The sequence below is a fragment of the Ochotona princeps genome, chromosome 6, assembly GCF_030435755.1.
Source record: "Ochotona princeps isolate mOchPri1 chromosome 6, mOchPri1.hap1, whole genome shotgun sequence".
Lineage (NCBI taxonomy): Eukaryota > Metazoa > Chordata > Mammalia > Lagomorpha > Ochotonidae > Ochotona > Ochotona princeps.
Genome location: NC_080837.1, coordinates 7,154,612 through 7,173,735, shown reverse-complemented (window position 1 = coordinate 7,173,735; position 19,124 = coordinate 7,154,612). Strand labels below are relative to the sequence as shown.

General features: G+C 45.9%; 1 protein-coding gene across 1 annotated transcript in view; it reads left to right on the top strand.

Annotated features, from left to right (window-relative positions):
- The window catches only part of BTBD1 (BTB domain containing 1), a 34,829-nt gene that overhangs the window by 3,791 nt on the left and 11,914 nt on the right, over positions 1 to 19,124 (top strand). Inside the window, exons 2-4 of the mRNA XM_058665524.1 lie at positions 8,145 to 8,301; positions 14,155 to 14,260; positions 14,840 to 15,037. Of these exons, the coding sequence (XP_058521507.1) occupies positions 8,145 to 8,301; positions 14,155 to 14,260; positions 14,840 to 15,037 (461 nt within the window). The remainder of the gene's footprint in view (positions 1 to 8,144; positions 8,302 to 14,154; positions 14,261 to 14,839; positions 15,038 to 19,124) is intronic.

The following is a 19,124-nucleotide window of genomic DNA, read 5'->3' as shown; positions in this document are numbered from 1 at the left end:
TAAGAAATCAAGCTGCACCATGTTCCACTTCAAGGACTAAAATTTACTTTCCATGGATGGGTAAGGATTGACTAGCAGCTTCTGTAAAATATACAACGAGAATTTTTTTCTTCTACGTTCTTGCCCTAGCAATCTCAACACTTTGACAACAGGAAAGGCTACCCAAGTCACATGGTGAGGTCCGAGGTTTTCAAATTTAGTTTCTATATCACATAGAGAAAGTATTAAAAATGCTCTCAGGGCGAGTGTGGTGGCTCAACTGGCAAACCCTCTGTCTGCAAGCGCCGGCATTCCATCTGGGCACTGGTTCATATACCACCTGCTCCAATTCCTATCCAGCTCTGTGCTTGTGGCCTGGGAAAACTGAGGAGGATAACCCACATCCTTGGGATCCTGCACCCACATGGGAGACTTCAGAAGAAGCTCCTGGCTCCTGGTTTCAGATCAGCTCAGCTCCAGCCATTGTGGCCACTTGGGGAATGAACCAGCAGAGGAAGATCTTCCTCTTTTTGTAAATCTGCCTTTCCAATAGAAATAAGTAATCTTCAAAAAGAAGAATAGGTCAAGTAGGTAGAATTGCAAAGACTATATTCCACCTGGTATGTGTTAGAAATTGTTAGGGTCTGGTTTACATTTTCTTTCTCTTTTAAATTTTATATTCATTTATTTTTATTTGAAAGCCACATTTACAGAGAGAGGGAGAGACAAAGGGAAAGATCTTCGATTCCTTGTTTCACTCAAGTGGCTGCAACGGCCAGAGCTCAGCCGATCCGACCCGAAGCCAGGAGCTTCTTCTGGGTCTCCCATGCAGGTGCATGGTCCCAAAACTTTGGGCCATCCTCTGCTGCTTTCCCGGACCATAAGCAGGGAGCTGGATGGGAAGTGGAGCAGCTGGGATACAAATTGTTGCCATTATGGAATCCTGGCACTTGCAAGGGGAGCATCAGAAAATTGAGCCATGGCATTGGCTTCTTGATTTACATTTTCAAAAATCAATTCTGGGGATGGGCCAGTTAAGGTGCTCGTGTCCCGTAGGGTCTGGATTTGAGCCTTGGCTCTGCTCCTGACTCTAGCTTGCTGTAGTGCAGGCCCTGCAGGGCTGGTGTTGGTGGCTCCACTCTAGGAATCCTGTCACCTCCGGGAGAGACCTGGATTGACTTTCGACCTGTGAGCCTCAGTTCCTATCGTCGTGAGCCTTTGGGGTGTGAATCCACAGATTGGAATGCTTGTGGTCAGACAAATAAAAACCAAAACGGAGCGTCACCCTGGCAGTTGTTTGGAGGTTAGAATATAGGGCAAGTTAGTGATGACTAAGGCTTTGGGGGTTGGTCCTGGCAAGACATGACAGTGGGTTATAGCTGGGGGGGCAGGCATGATGAGGTGAGATGAGACTGTCCTTTGAAGATGGATGTTCTTTGAAGGCAGAACGGAGAGGACCTCAGCTATGTGCAGATGGGCTGTAGCGCAGACGGCAGACAGGAGTGTGGAGCTCAGGGAAAAGCTTCAGCTGGGCATAAGTGTGAATGATATTTAGACCAACCGAGGTCCCCCTGGGGAGGAATGTGGATCATGAAGAGTGTGTAAAGATGAGCCTGTGATCTTCTAGGGTGAAACGGAGAGGTAGCCTTTGCTGGGGTCGGAAGGGAAAGCGTGAGGGAAAACAGTCACCTGTGGACGGTGCTGAGCAATGTTAACCTCCGAGGAGAGCTGGGTCAGATGACGTGAACAAGTGGTAAGTTCTAACGTGAGTGGGCTGCTGATCATTCGCCCCTACCAGGAGTGATTTCAGCTGGTTAGAGTAGCCAGGGGACAAATGGGAGGAAGGGACAGCTGGAGAGTTGACGTGAACAGTTTTGTTGCGGAGTCGTGGCTGGAAGGGCTCGAACCCTCCTCTGCCGTCTCTTCTTTCCCCCAGCGATCGTACCACGATCAGTGCGGCATGAACAGGGTTGAGAGGGGGAGGCGTGCAAGGGAGAAAAGAAGAAGCAGACAAAAGATGCAGGTGGCCAGAGGGAAGGAGGCCGACCTGGAAGGCTCACTGCCTCAGCCTTCTATTCAATTGCTTGGGGAGTTGAGTTACAGGAATTGATGTAGCACAAACGTTGATAGCTATGTCCCATATTGATGTTAGCCAGCTAATGCTTGATGCTCAGGAAGCAACAGGAGTCAGTGCGTGACTGTCTCAAGGCCATCTTTTTTTTTTTTTTAAGATTTATTCATTTTATTACAGCCAGATATACACAGAGGAGGAGAGACAGAGAGGAAGATCTTCCGTCCGATGATTCACTCCCCAAGTGAGCCACAACGGGCCGATGCACGCCGATCTGAAGCCGGGAACCTGGAACCTCTTCTGGGTCTCCCACGCGGGTGCAGGGTCCCAATGCATTGGGCCGTCCTCAACTGCTTTCCCAGGCCACAAGCAGGGAGCTGGATGGGAAGTGGAGCTGCCGGGATTAGAACCGGCACCCATATGGGATCCCGGGGCTTTCAAGGCGAGGAATTTAGCCGCTAGGCCACGCCGCCGGGCCCTCAAGGCCATCTTAAAGCACACAGTCCTGTGGCCTTGGACCATTGTCCGACTGCAGACCTTCTTCCACAGGCCTTGGCCTTGGTCGCAGACTCTTTGCCTATTGCAGACCATTGCCTGCAGAGGTTGGCACCAGCAGTCTGTGAACTCAAATTCCAGATACAGTCTGTCCTGCTCTTCTTTATCATGTCACGCTATTTTTTTTTTGTTGTTTACCAACTGCAGACCTGTGGTGGCACGTGCTCCCCATCTCTGGCGCTCCAGACCCTGATTTCCAGCCGGTGCGTCACGAAGCAGTACCCAATACCCAAGCAGTGCTCGTGTTGTAAATGCAGTGCAGCTGATTGAATGCTCACTGTGTGTCACTGTTTATAAGTACCTGGCATGACTTCACTTGAACTTGAGCACAGTCCTTGGGGCAGGCGCACTCACTGGTGTCAGTGAGTGGTAACCATAGTAGTGCTATAAATAAAGCAACCCAAGACTCCAGGCCGGAGCAACCGGTGCTTTAGTCCTGCACACGAATACTATGGGTCAGCTCGGGAGGACTCGCGGGCTTGGCGACAGGTTGCAATCTGGTTCCGTTGTTTTCTAAATATTTCCCATCCTTTTGGATGAAGATTCATTCCTGAACATTCTGCTGTCCCTCCTCATACTTCACTCTCCATGTCTACTGCTCATTGTTCCCCCTTGAATGTCCAGGTACTGTCCTAAGAATCCCCTGGCTCTTGCCTGTAGGAAGGCAGGTCTCTTCTTCTTCCTCCTCCTCCTCCTCCTCCTCCTCTCTGTGGCCTTTCTCTTGCATTGTCTCCTAACCTTTGTGCGTCTCACTCTTCTTCCTATATCTCCACACTTAATTACTACACTGCAGATAATCTTAAGGCTTTGCCTCTTTTATAAAACATCACTTAATTCTTCCCACAGGCAGAGGCAAGCAGGGTTCATATAATCTCCCGGCATGTTTTGGTTACCTCTCGCCTCTCCAACACACAGTAGCTTAAACCACTGGCTTATCATCTTTCACAGTTGTGTGGGTTGCTTGGCCTCCTTCTGGTCTCCCCTGCAGCCGTGCCCCTTGGAGGTTCTGGGCCGGGCTGAGCCTGTCTTCCTCTCCATGGGGTCAGCTCTTTGCTCCTGACTTATGCAGCAGGGTACCCTGACGTTTTGTCTCGGGGCTTCCACGAATGCAAAAGCAGAGCTGCCAGGCATCATTCCGCTGTACTCTTCAACCTGGCACAGTGCTGCCCTGCTACGTTCTGTTGTGAAAGGGAGTGACACAGGGCCAGCCCGGGTGCAGTATGAGGCCAATTAACCAAGGACATGAATACTGAAAGGCAGGGCTTCTCGGGGAGCATGCTTAGAGATCAGTTACAGGTTCTCAGTATGTCCTGTTAAGATTATTAATTGCTGGGCCCGGCGGCATGGCCTAGTGGCTAAAGTCCTCTCCTTGAACGCCCCGGGATCCCATATGGGCACCGGTTCTAATCCCCCGGCAGCTCCACTTCCCATCCAGCTCCCTGCTTGTGGCCTGGGAAAGCAGTCGAGGACGGCCCAATGCATTGGGACCCTGCACCCACGTGGGAGACCCGGAGGAGGTTCCAGGTTCCCGGCTTTGGATTGGCACGCATCGGCCGTTGTGGGTCACTTGGGGAGTGAAACATCGGATGGAAGATCTTCCTCTCTGTCTCTCTTCCTCTCTGTATATCTGACTTTGTAATAAAATAAATAAATCTTTAAAAAAAAACATTATTATTTGCTTTATTTATTTTATTATCTCAGTGCCAGATTATAAGCTTTTTAAAGATTTATTATTATTATTATTATTTGAAAGGTAGATTTTATAAAGAGAAAGAGAGAGAACTTCTGTCCTCTGGTTCACTACCCACCTGGCTGCAACAACCGGAACTGAGCTGATCCAAAGCCAGGAGCATCTTCCTGGTCTCCCATGTGGGTGCAGGGTCCCAAGACCTTGGGCCATCCTTTGCTGCTTTCCCAGGCCATCAATAGAGTTGGGTCAGAAATAAACACAACTTGCACCATCTGGAGTGCTGGAACCACAAGGCAAAGGATTAACCTGCTTGCCAGTATGCAGGGCCCCAGACTATAAGTAGTTTTTTTTTTTTTATTAAATTTTTTTTATTTTTTAAAGGACATGCCAGGATGCTATATGGGTACCAGTTCTAATCCCAGCAGCCCTGGTTCCCATCCAGCTCCCTGCTTGTGGCCTGGGAAAGCAGTCGAGGATGGCCCAAAGCCTTGGGACTCTGCATCCGTATGGGAGACCCTGAAGAAGCTCCTGGCTCCTGGCTTCAGATCGGCGCAGCTCTAGTAGTTGCGGCCACTTGGGGAGTAAACCAGCGGAAGTAAAATTTTCTTTTCTGTATATCTGCCTTTCCCATAAAAAGAAATAAATCTTTAAAAAACATTTTTTAATGAATGAATCAAGATTCTTTATATGTGATCTTGTGATTTTTGAAGTATAAGTTTTCACCTTAACCTTTTTAAAGATTTTAATTAGGGTTGGGGAAAGTGGAGGTGTATAGCAAGGCCAGCAGTGTAGAAAAACAGCTCCAGCACTTGGGAGCTGGTTCATGAATGAGAAGGAACTGTGAGTCTGGAGCTGCAAACCCAGAGCAGCTGGGCCCCGGAGCAGAGGTGGGTGGGGCTGGGAGAATTGAGAAGGTAATAGTCAAAGATGAGAATTTGCTTAAAGACTATTGGTAGACAGTCACCCTCATGAGCTGCCTGGCTACTCTGCAGGTGAATTGGACACACTGCCTGTAGGGACTGGAACTGCTGGCTGGCTTTGGGACCCAACGGGGAGGCTCTGAGGGTCTCCAGGCTGGCTTTGCACTCAGTGGTATCCAGGTACAGGTCTGCACGCTGCCCACCCGCAGATGGTCCATTTAGGAGATGGCCTTATGTGGAACACAGCCCTGACCCCATGGGTAGCCAACTGTCAGTGATCTGACATGTTAGGACAATCAGAACATGATATCAACGACCAAGCGCAACAGAACTGCTGGTCCTCAAGGAAGCACATGGTGCAGGGAACAGAAGAAAATATTAAAACTTTGGTTAGCATCATATCCTGAAGGTATGAGGAAGATTTTGCATTCCTAAAACTGAGACATGATATTGGGTAGAAAAAAAAATGAATGAAGAAGGAAATACTGTCAGAAATGTAAACACAGTGCAATAGGAAGAAACAGGAGAGGAGAGCTGGAAGAATTCCGAAATGCAGAGAAAGGTGGCAGTTTCAAAAAATATGAAGCAATTTACAAATGAATAATATTTGCTGATGCTCATTTTTGGAGTGTCTCTCTCCATTCACTGCTTCACTCCCCAAATGACAACAATGCCCAGAGCTGATCTAATCTGAAGCCAGGCCATAATCAGGGGGCTGGATTGGAAGTGGAGCAGCTGGGACATGAAATTTTGCCCAAGTGGGATGCCAGCACTTTTCCACGTTATTTCCCTGCAAGTTCTTTTGGTCAGATGCTATACTAGAATGTTTTACCTTATGTTAGTCCTCACCTCAGAGTTAGGGAGGACATGCTGTTCCCATTTGTTTTTAGAGTAGGTGAGTATCCATGGCAGCGACCTCATGGGCAGGTGACAGGCATGGCGCTTTCCTGGCTGGCATGGCACTGGGAAGGGTGTGTTGTGGTCCATAGCTCACATATTTCCCCAGCCTTGGCCTCTCGTCATTAAAATGCAGGCAATACTTACCTCCTTTTGTGGGAGGATCAAATGAATTGGTACTTGTTATACAGTAGACACTCAACAAATGTTCATTTTAATTTTCTTTCCTTTTCAATTCCTTCCCCTCTCCTAGCTAGGAGGGACTGTGCCTTAGTTCCTGTATTGTTTGTTTTTGGGTTTTCCACCTTATTTGAAATGTAGAGAAATATGTATAGAGAGACCTTCCATCTGCTGCTTCACTCTCCAGATGCCCACCACAGCTGGGTGTGGGCCACGTCAACCCCGAGAGTCCCTAACTCCATCAGGGTCTCACACAGCAGGAGGCTGGGTTGCAAGTGGAGCAGCTGGGACTGGAACAGGCCCTCCAGTGTGGGCTGCATGTGTCCCAAGCGGTGGCTTACTGCTACTCCAATCCCCAGCCCCTTACTTAATTCTTAGTGACCCATAATTCATCACAGAATGTGGCAGGAGTTAAGTGAGATTAGGGAGTAAAGAGTTGGCTCACGTAAGTCTTTAAGGTGAGTTTTTGGTGAAAATCAGGCAAAACCGAGTGTAATCCTGAGAAACAGCTACACTCATGGGAGGAAACCTGCTCATGGGATTGTCGCAGGGTTGATGGACATGGCGGCAGGGTACGCTGGGGTACAGCAGGTTGGGGTTTCATCTTGAGTGCCAGTAATGACAACAGCAGGAAACTGAGAGGTGGGGAGAAGGGAATTGAAGTGGAGCCTCCCTTCCTCACCGCATTGTGATAGAATGTTCTGGAAGCAAAAGATGGGTTTCCTTTTTTTTTTTTTTTAAGATTTATTTATTGATTTTATTGGAAAGTCAGATCTACAGACAGGAGGAGAGACAGAGAGAAAGATCTTCCATCTGTTGGTTCACTCTCCATGTGGCTGCAACAGCTGGAGCTGAGCAGATCTAAAGCCAGGAGCCTGGAGCCTCTTCCAGGTCTCCCACATGGGTGCAGGGTCCCACGGCTTTGGGCCATCCTCGACTGCTTTCCCAGGCCACAAGCAGGGAGCTGGATGTGAAGCAGGGCTGCCGGGATTAGAACCGGCACCCATATGGGATCCTGGTGCATGCAAGGCGATGACTTTAGCCGCTAGGCTACCGTACGGGGCCTGATGGGTTTGCTTAAATCCTTGTTTTACAGCCCAGGTCCTGGAAATACAGTAAGTGCTTCACGTCTTTAGGTGTTGCACAGTGAAAGTCCTCTTCTTAAGGCTGTACTTCCCCAGTAGCCTCAGCAGTCGTCACAGGTGTCACTGAGAGGCTGCAAAGATGGCCAACCAGCAGAGCTCGAGTGTAGCCTTGGCTGGGAATCTGAGCTTTGTCGGCAAGTCTGTGGAGCTGGTTTGTCCTGGTTTGTCCTGTACCCAGCAGCAAGGTGCTGTGGCACTGCCGAGCGCTCTGCGTATGGCGGCCTCAGGTCAGGCAGTATTTCTTCCAAGCCCCGGCCTGCCATTCGGTGGTCACTGTGCTAATTATGAGACAACTGTAAAAGGTTATAAGATGTCCAGAATGAGAGGCCTGTTTATATATAAAACATAAGTGACAACGCTGAGAGATCAGTGTCCATGGATTCATTTCCATTGCATCCTCTGGTGCAGGACAGCCCCAGGGGCCACCACAGCAACCACAGGGTGTCAGGAAGCGCTCCGGTGTGGGTTAGAAGCACGGATCACCTCATGATCCTCACTTACTCTGTTTCCACTGTGGGGAGGCTTGCTGCCCTGCGGGGCTGGGTTGGAGTAAAACGAGATGACATGCGTGCCATGCTTCCTAGGCTGCAGTCCAATGCAGGTGCCACCATGTTCTTCAGTTTACTTGTGGTCTTTCAAAACATTGGCCCAGATGGCTGTCTAAGACATGACTGAGTGTCTCTGCCCACTTCCCAATTGCTCTCCAGGTTTCTGTATTCTGATGAAGTTCAGATTGGTCCAGAAACGGTGATGACCACCCTGTACACTGCCAAGAAGTACGCGGTGCCGGCCTTGGAAGCGCACTGTGTGGACTTCCTCACCAAGCACCTGCGGGCAGACAATGCCTTCATGCTGCTGACGCAGGTGAGTCTGTGCAGTGCCGGGCGTGTGTCACTGTTGGTCAGGCACCAAGTGTAAGCATCTAAGAAGAATTCTTGGACAACTCTAGCTCATTATTTTGAGGTATACAGTGAAGTTGCAACAAGTTCATAGGAAATGTACATTATGACTAAGCATGTGTGGATTTCAAAAAAATCTTGCTAAGTGATCCTTTTTAAATGCAGAATTGGAAAACTGTTTTTTCTCTTTTATTTGAAAGGCAAAGAGATAGAAAGTGGTCTTTTTCATCCACTGGTTTCATTTCCTCAAATGCCCATAACACTGAAAGCTGGGCCAGACCTAAAGCAGGAACTGGTCCCCCGCGTGAGTGGCAGAGACCCACATGCTTGGTGCATCATCTGCTGCCCTCCCACAGTACCCATTAGTAGGAAGTGGAACAGGGAGTTGGGCCAGACAGATACTCTAAATGGGATGTGGGCTACACCAAGCAGTGACTTAACCACTACACCACTTATACCTCAAGTTCTTTAGCATCGTTTTTTTCCATGAACTTTTTGAGGAGCTCTTGCATGCAGTTGATAATGCTACGCATAGAAACCTGTCATAGTTATAACCATTTGGAATAGCAAAGCAAACGAGTTCACGTAATGCTTGACCGTGGAGCTAAAGACTCCAAGCCCTCATGTGAGTAGAGGGTTAGTGTCTCAGAATGGAGAGCTACTTAGAATTAAGATCCAACATAGGACCCAGCGCAGTAGCCTAGTGGTTAAAATCCTCCCCATTCATATGCCAGGATTGCGTATGGGCACTGTTTGAATCCTGGATGCTCCAGTTTCCATCCAGCTCCCTTCCTGTGGCCTGGGACCACATGGGAGACCTATAAAAAGCTCCTGGTTTTGGATCAGCTCAGCTGCAGCCTTGGCGGCCACTTGGGAAATGAACCAGCGGATGGAAGATTTTCCTGTCTGTCTCTGCTTCTCTCTGTAAATCTGACTTTCCAATAAACATAAATAAATCTTTAAGAAAAAAAATTTTTTTTTCTTAAAAAAAAGATCCAGCGTCATTCCTACTCCATTGAGAATTGGATAGCATGAAATTTTCTGAGCATCTTCTTTAGTGTTTTTAGATTTGGAAGAATGATCAGCTCGAATTCAGAAAAGTTGAAAGGTTGCCCATCTTTGGGTCTGTGTCTGCAGACCTGCTGACCCCCATGCATGGAGGAGTTAGGGTTTGAGGATTACATGAAATGTTATTTCTGATATTCTACAAATTGAACATAATGTATGGAAATATTAACTCATAATTGGACATTTATTAATTGCACGTAATCTGAGCTTCATAACCTGCATGTGCTTTTACTTCTTAGACAATATTCTAGTGCCCTCATATGAAGTTGTTTGAAAAATGCTAAACTGCTAAAAGAACTAGTGAATATTAGTATTGAGAACAATCACAGATGACCCTATGTTCAACTCTGTCATTCAACATTGGGAGAACTAAAATTAAGCCAATTAATGCTTGTGTGATGTCACATGACAGACATCGAGGGCTGGGAGCCAGGACTCCTGTTTATATTAAAGAAAAGGATTGGTACTCTTTTTCTCCTTTAGAAAAATCCTGTCATTTATAGTTACAGAAGACAGACCATGCTGATGTCATTCCCATCTCCTTGAATTCAATTGTAGAGCTGTGTGTGTTCCAGGCGCAGCTTTCCTTTTTCATATATTCTCACCTTTTTCTCCACATGACCACTGAAATGGGCTTTACAACCATTCCCACTTTCAAGATGATAGATGGGAATTTTTTTTTTTTAAAGATTTATTCATTTTATTACAGCCAGATATACACACAGGAGGAGAGACAGAGAGGAAGATCTTCCGTCCGATGATTCACTCCCCAAGTGAGCCGCAACAGGCCGGTGCGCGCCGATCCGAAGCCGGGAACCAGGAACCTCTTCCAGGTCTCCCACGTGGGTGCAGGGTCCCAATGCATTGGGCCGTCCTCAACTGCTTTCGCAGGCCACAAGCAGGGAACTGGATGGGAAATGGAGCTGCCAGGACCTGAACCGGCGCCCATATGGGATCCTGGGGCGCTCAAGGCAAGGATCTTAGCCACTAGGTCACACCTCTGGGCCCAAAAATAAATTCTTAAAAAGAAAAAAAGGAGTAAGCGTGTAATTTAACATTGGACAGCCACCAGTTAAAGTAAATTCTCACTTTGAACTAATAGTTCCTAGTTGTAAACTGGGCACCTTTCTGACTTGAGGTACCCTCACACATCTCATCTTGACAACAACTTTGTGAAGCAGAAATGTTCAAAGTAAGGACTTTCCTTGCTGTCACCATTCTGTATAGCTAAGGATAATGAGACACAGAGGGGCGAAACAACTTGTTATAAAACAAATCCTTGTAGGTATTGTCCCGTTACATTTTTTCCTGCTTTGAATTTGTGATAAAAATCCTATTGTCTAAGGGGTTTTAAAATGTGTGTGGAGGAATGAACCAATGGATGGGAAATCTTTCTATGTAAATGTGAGATTCCAATAAAAAAAAAATAAATCCTAAAAGGAATAATAAAAGTAACTAAAAACGCAGTGGAACTGGCCAATCCTCATACTTGCTAATAATGAAATCTCAGGGTGTGAAAATATACTGTGACCCATCTTAAAGATGGACAAATTTTGACCCTAGACTGCATCTCGTACCAGAAAGTTGATACAAGTGGCAAAACTGAAATACAGCTTGAAGGTATGATAACAGTAAATGAGTAGCATTGTTTTTGTATCTGCCAAACTTTGCGGCTAGTGTGTGGCGTAACTCGTAAAACCACTGTCTGCAACTCCAGCATCCCATATAGGTGGTGGTTTGAGCCCCGGAAGCTCCGTTTCTTCTTCTTCTTTTTTTTTTTTTTTTTTTTTTTAAGATTTTCTTTCTTTCTTTTTTGGGGAAGTCAGATATACAGAGAGGAGAGACAGGAAGATCTATCTTCCATCCGCTGATTCATTCCTCAAATGGCTGGAGCAGTTGAAGCTGAGCCGATCTGAAGCCAGGAGCCAGGAACTTCTTCCTTCCGGGTCTCCCACGCGGGTGCAGGGTCCCAAGGCTTTGGGCAATCCTCAACTACTTTGCTAGGTCACAAGCAGGGATCTGGATGGGAAGTTTGGCTGCTGGGACATGAGCTGGCACCCATATGGGATCCCAGCGCTTGCAAGGTGAGGACGTTAGCCACTAGGCTACTGCGGCAGGCCCGCAGTTCCGCTTCTGATCTAACTCCCTGCTGATGTTCCTGGGAAAGCAGTGTAAGATGGCCCAAGTGTTTGGGCCCTTGCACTCAGGTGGGAGACCCAGATGATGATATGATTATACGTAATTCAGCACCCCCGCCCCACAGCTATATGCGTCCATATGTACATATTTGTATATGATTGCAGAGAAAATGATAGAATTAGTGTGGTAGAATGTTACATGAATAGCATTTAAACACATTTTGATGAAGTATATATTAGTATTCTTTATGCTATGCTTGAAACTTTTCTGTAAACTTGATATTACAGATTTTAAAATTGAAAGTTTCCATTATTAGAATAAATAATATATTTCCTTTAACTGAAAAAGATTATTTATTTGAAAGGCAGCAAGAAAGATCATTCATCTATCTCTCTGCTGGCTCATTCCCCAGTTGCTGAACAGTTGCCAAGGCTGGGCCAGCTGAGGCGAAGAGCCCAGGATTCAATCCAGGCCACCACCCTCTGCTTCCCGGGACATACATAAGCGGGAAGCTCGACTGGGTGTGGACTGGAACTCACACCCAGGCACTACGTTACGGGTTGTGGATGTCCCAGCAGCAGCATCCCCACTGCTGTACCACTTTCCCCTGAGAGTTATTTAAAATTTAAACAAGTATGTATAAACAGACTCTGTGTCTAAGAACGACATTTTCAAATTTGAGTTTTCCATGACTTTAAAGAACGCCCTACTTTAAATTGTTATGTAAGAGCTTTTTAATTTTTAAAAACTTTTAATATTTTTAATTTGAAATACAGAGTTTCAGGAAGAAAGAGAGAGAGCTCTTCCATCCACTGGTTCACTCCCCAAGTACTGGCAGAGCTGGACTGATCCAAAGCTGGGAGTCAGGAGCTTCTTCCAGGTCTCCCACCTGGGTGCAGGAACCTCGGGATTTGGGCCATCCTCCACTGCTTTTCCAGGCCATTAACAGGGAGCTCAATCAGAAGTGGAACAGCCGGGACTAGAAAGAACTGGTGTCCATATGAGATCTTGGCAAGACAGATGGAGGTTTAGCGTGCCATGATGTGCCAGCCTCCAACAGGCATCTTAACTTCGCATTTCAACTATATGCTTAAAATAGAAAAATATATATATATATATATATTTTAAATTAAGCCATTGGGGGTAATGCTTTTTGCCCTGCCATGCAATCTTTCTTAAGATAACTGTCAAATAGTTTGGTAATATCTAAGTTACAGAATCCTTTAAAAATGAATTCCACCTTAATGTTAAGAGTTCTGAGTCATGCCAGATGGTGTCATTTGTCCTGTGACTGGCTGATTGGTAGCATTCTCAGCAGCTGCCTGGCAGGAGCACCTGTGTGGGTTTGGTATTTGTCCGTGCTGTGAAATGTAAGCAGCGCTGTTTCGCTAGCAGGCCAGCCGTCACGCCTCTGTGTTCAGTGGTTTGGCTTTTAAATCTCATTTGAGTTTGGCTTCCACTCTCCCTGCTTTTCAGACTTTTGCTTTTAGAAATAAAATTGTGTATTTATAAAGCATATATTTAGATTAATTTTAAATTACTTTTATTTATTTGAAAGTCAGAAGCAGAGATTTCTGTCTTCTGGCCCATTCCCCACTTGCTCGCCCTCCCTCAACTCCCCGGCCCCGGTGCCTGCCACAGTCAGGGCTGGAACAGGACAAAGCCAGGGGTCTGGAACTCCATCCTGGTGTCCCTGTGGGTGGCAGGGACCCAAGCATTCGAGCCATCAGCTGCTGCCTACCAGGTTGTGCGTTAGCAGGGAGCTGGACTCAGAGGTGCAATTGAGGCTGGAACCCAGGCGCTGTGATAATGAGATGCGGGCATCCCAAGTGGCATGTTAGCCGTCGTGCCAAACACCTGCCCCGTGAAAAGCATGTGTTGTAAGTTCAACTTGCCCCATCAGCATTGCTGGAATCCTGCATTATATGCTCCTGCTCATTCTATAAAATGGCTTCTTCTGCCCATCATCAGGTCTGTGGGCTTCATTTTTCTCTCGTGTATACCTGTAGGTCATTTTTGTCATTGTTGTATAATATTCCACCATGTGACTTTTATTTGTACTTCTTTGTGAGATCTAGTTTTTGCTTATGTTCACAGAGCTGTAAAATTCTTGTGCTCCATTTTTTCTCCTCAGTCAAAACAGAAAATGGAAAAACGTGTTCTGTTAGCACTCATGTGCTCAGCAGTTAATCCTGTGACTCAAGATCGGAACACTGGGATTTAAGCTGCAGCTTCGCAGTATGCTTCGCTCTGAGCGCTTTTCCCTGTTTGGGAAATTGAATAATAACACCTGCCTTGTCTAACCCTGGCGGGCTTAGTGAGGGTCAGAATAAGTAATGTTTATGAAAACAGGCTGGGAAGCATATGACAAGAAAAATAACAGGATCGTTATTGGTAATGAGTATTTCTTAGCAGCACATTGGTATCTTCAGCTTTGATTTCTAATTATGAAATAAACAAGAGTTTTTAAGGAGATGTTGCCATTTTAATTATGCTCTATGTAGGTGTTTTTATGTATTTGGTGATTATTACTCTTGACCATGTGACCTTGAATGCACAGCATGAAGTTAAAGTGACTGTGAAAGTAAACTGACTGTCTCTGTATGTTTAGGCTCGATTATTTGATGAACCTCAGCTCGCTAGTCTCTGCCTAGACACAATAGACAAAAGCACAATGGATGCCATAAGTGCAGAGGGCTTTACTGACATTGACATTGGTAAGTTCGCCGTGGACCTCTGTGTTGTTCTAAGTGCCGTGTGGCCTCAGCCGGCAGCCTTGTTGGATGAACTGTTCGTGATTCTGTCCCGATGAGTCAAGTCAGCCTTGATGAGCTTGCCTTTTCATTTGACTGAGAAGATTCCTAAAAGTTTTCACCACCTCATTGCGTTTCAGAAGATTTCAGACAAGTAAGAATGCTTGTCTTATGTACTAAGGTCCTACAAGTAATATAAAGAAAGGTAAAAGACGATTTGTCTTGTTAGGGAAATACCTGTTTGGGGAATCCAGAAACAAGTCTGTGAAAACTGAGACTTAAGACATTAATGGAAAAGCTGGCGTAGCAAAATGTGATTTTTGTCTTTTCTAAATTAGATATGTAGAAAATAATTATTCAATATTTGCAGTTTATTTACTCATTTGAGAGGAAGAGGAAGGAGTTTTTAAGTATAACATATATGGTTTCAAGCAGTCTATCTTCCACTGAGGTTTGAAAACAATATAAGCATGTATTTTCAGTATTTTTTTGCTAAAGAACAAAATCCTAACTTGATGTCTCTTTGGATTTTTTTTACCGTAGACACACTGTGTGCAGTTCTAGAAAGAGACACACTTAGCATTCGAGAAAGTCGACTTTTTGGAGCTGTTGTGCGCTGGGCAGAAGCAGAGTGTCAGAGGCAACAACTGCCTGTGACTTTTGCAAACAAGCAGAAGGTTCTAGGAAAAGCACTTTCTTTAATCCGGTTTCCACTGATGACAATTGAGGAGTTTGCAGCAGGTAACATGATCAGCTGTAACATTATCAACATCTGTCTGAAACTGTTAGAATCAGTCAGTCTCTCTGTGCCAAGAGATCAAGAAGATCCCCTGATCCCTGTGTTTGAAGTGCGTCAGGATGCGTGTTCCATGTTCAGAGGGTCACAGCGGTGCACCCGGGAGAGGCCAAGTGACTGGCCCTTGGGTCCGTGCGGGGTCTGACTTGGGGTTGTGACTTGTGGGATACACGTTAACATAGCAGCAGAGGTTCCTGACTGCTGATATGTCCAGTAAGCCTGAAATTTGTTGAGACTTGTTTGTGGCCTGGCATACAGTTTTCATAAATATCCATGCATATTCAGAGGAATGTGTTCGGAGTTGTTGGGAGCAGAAAAATCTGTATCTTTATCCATTCAACAAACTGACATTAATCTGTCTTTGCAGGAAACGTGCTTATTAATGTTCACATTTTCTTTATGTTGTGTCTTTTGTCCTACTGTTTACTGAAATCTGTTAAAATCTGATTATGATTGGGACCATGTTTCCTTTTGGTTCTACCAACTATTTTGTTTTTAGATGTATTTACATTTTATTTAAAGGTAGACACAGATTCTCCACCCACCAGTTTATCCCTCTGGGCTCGGCCAGGCCATAGCCGGAAGTTGGGAACTAAATGTGTCTGCCAGCCACGTAGTGGGGATGCAGCTGCTTGCGCTGTCCCCTGCTGCCTTCCAGATGTGCCTTAAGGGAAGCTGGCATTGGAGAGGAGCTGAAACTCAGACGGGGTGCGGTGTCCCAAGCCACATGTCTTTCCTGTTTCATCTGCTAGTTGATCCTTTTTTTTTTTTTTCATTTCAGCTTTTCGAGGAATCGCATTATTTCTATTTAATTTTGCTTGTTTTTTTTATTACTGTTTTAGTGGGTTACACTTGGTCTTATACCTCATGAGCTCTTTAAAAAAAAGATTTGTTTTTATTAGAAAGGCAGATTTATAGAGAGAAGGGAGATAAAGGTTGAAATCCGCCAGTGTCGGCTGATCCTCACGTTCTGTTCTAGAGTAGAGAGAACGTCCCCCAAAGCCGTAAGCCTGAAGGCTGGCCCTGTGCACGGCGTACACACACACACACACACACACACACACACAGACAAAACACACCACAGGCAACACACCAACATGAGAGGAGAATGGATGCTGATAGCAAGCTCTGTCTTCTGAAGTGCCCACAGGCACAGCAGTCCCATTTGTGAAGTCGCATCTAAGCTTTTTGATCCAAGTGGGGGAAAAAGAAAACACAAAACAGCAACAACCAAACTCCCAGGACTTGCAGTTACTATTCTGGTGTATTTTTTTTCAGAAGAGTGAAGGCACATTGACAGATAAAATCAATAAATTAAATGTGGCAAAAAAGAAAAAAATAACTCCCATATTGCCCTCAAAATGGAGTTTTGAAATTAATGTCAGGTTCATCTTTGCAATATTCAGTGGTTTCCACATGCAGCCCGTGTAGCCGGCAGAAATTTCTGATCCGTAATGCATGGATTCCTTTGAAGAGAAAAGGAAAAAAAAGAAAAGGCGAAAAAATCACGAAAACAAACTTTTCTTTATTCAAAAATAACCAAGTTCTTGTACAGTAAATAATGTATTTAGCATGACGCATAAATTATTTTCATATAAATATAGACAATAGAGAAAAAAAAATCTGCTGACTCACTCTCCAAACTTGCTTAAGTGCCAGAGCAGAGCTGATCCAAAGCCAGGAACCAGGAGCTGCTTCCCGGTCTCCCATGCAGATGCAGGGTCCCAAGGCTTCCATCTTTCTTTTGCTACTATGATTCTGTCCTGATGCATTCCTTTTTTTCTCTTTTTGCTAAAATGTAGATTTTAAGTTTAAATTGAATTATATATTTTCCTTATTTAGAATCTGTAGATATTGCCAGCCATGACCCCTGGGCTAGGTTTGGTAGGACTGCATAATATTTTGTCTATCTGAAAGACTGACAGGAAAGTGGGGACAGAAACAGAGAGGGCGAGAGAAGGTTGTCAGTCTTGGACCTGCTGGCTCACTCTCCAGCTGACCACAAGAGCCAGCGCTGGGCTCGGCTGAGGCCAGGGTTGAAACCTCAGTCTGAGTCTCTCTTGTCAGCACCAGGGACCCGAGCACTGCGTCCATGAGCAGGAAGCTGGGATCAGAGGCAGCCAACCTTAAACTAATCACTTGAGCCAGTGTGGGCTGCAGAGGTGTGCAGGCATCCCCATACCAGCTGCACATCCACCCCTGTGTGCCATGTTTTTTAAACATTAACTTAATGTGTTTTTGTTGTTGTTGTTAAAGATTTATTTATTTTTATTGGGAAGTCAGATATACAGAGAGGAGGAGAGACAGAAAGATCTTCCACCCAATGATTTACTCCCCAAGTATGCGCAACGGCCAATGCTATGCTGATCCGAAGCCAGGATCCAGGAGCCTCTTCCAGGTCTCCCACACAGGTGCTGAGTCCCAAGGTTTTGGGCTGTCCTCCACTGCTTTCCCAGGCCACAAGCAGGGAGCTGGATGGGAAGTGGTGCTGCCAGGATTAGAACCAGCACCCATATGGGATCCTGGCGCGTTTAAGGCAAGGACTTTAGCCGCTAGGCCACGCCACCAGGCCCGACCTAATGTTTTAAGAGTACATTTTAAATTAAAACAGAGTTATGGTTTCTTTTAAACCAGATTTCAAGTATTTTATAGTCTAATTGTATTTGTAGTATTGTTTACACAATTGAAAGGGATGTATGCCCATCTGGCCTCAGATTAGGCTGGAGAGGGTTGAGGTAGGGAGAAAGGCTGTTAGGATCAATGTTTTGGGTTTTTTCTTTTTCTCTTGTATCTGCAGGGGGGCAGGGAAGGAGAGAGGGTTGCTCCTTGCTGTCGGACTGCCCTGATACCCAAGGATGGGGGTTGGGTCATCTCATAGAGACCCCCATGTGGGGAAGCATGTTCCAGAGGTGTTGAGTGGATTTGATAGTTCTGAGACATTGTCAGTTTGATGTCTGTGGGATGACAGAGTTCAGCTCGGTGATCCACAGACCCAGGAACATGCTGCAAAGCTCGGTCAGGAAAGCTGTCCGACCTGCTCCATTTTCCATCCTCTGACGAGGCACCCACTAGCCTCTGCTGGCCTAGATGATCTGGCTGTCATGTCCCCGTGTGCATTTGGCATGCTTTCCACTGCACAGGCATCAGCAACTGAGGAGGCCCAAACCCGCTATGAGTACTCTAAGGTCGAACCACGTAACTTGTGATTTTCCCTGTGGCTGTAGTTGGAGTCCAGCGGGCCTAGTTGGGGAGTTCCCCAATAAAACTCGCCTGGGCTGATCTCAGACCTAAGTCTTTTTGTGCGCCAGCCAGTGCAAGGTCAGTTTCAGTGTGTCACCAGGAACCAGCCAATGCACAAACTGGTGGAATCGCAGTCTGTTATTTAGCTTGCTTGGCCTCTAGAGGAATCTCCTGGTATCTTTTATGAAGAACCGAATTTATTTCTGATTAAGTTTAAGGCATTTGAAATTTTTCTCTGCTTAGAAATAGTGGGAAAGCTAGCATGTGTCGTATGACACCCCTGTAGCTCTTCGGATCTTGGTTCCTACCCTCTGCCAACTTTTAAACCACAGAAATAAAGCACTGGTCCCTGGCATTTCCATCTCTGGATGGATTGCCTTTGGACAGGTGAGGGGAGAGAAGGCGGAGCAATCTCCCTGGCTGCCATTAAGCACTTCCTCGTCAGCGCAATGCTGGGAATGGTGAGCAGAAGTCTGCTAGCCCCCAGGGGCGGGTGAGTGATAGGAGAATCCAGAGATCTCTGTTACCTCAGAGTTTTATTGTTATTTGCAAAGCAGATTTATAGAAAGAGAAAGAAGAGAAAGAAATCCTCCATCCACTGGTTGACTTCCCAAATGTCTCCAATGGCCAGACTTAGACCACTTGGAAGCCAAGAGCTTCCTCTATGTCTCCCACGTGGATGGAGGGGCCCATGGACTTGGGCCATCCTCCACTGGTTCCCCAGGCGCATTAGGAGGGAGCTGGATTGAAAGTGGAGCAGCTGAGACTCAAAGCAGTGCTCATATGGAATGC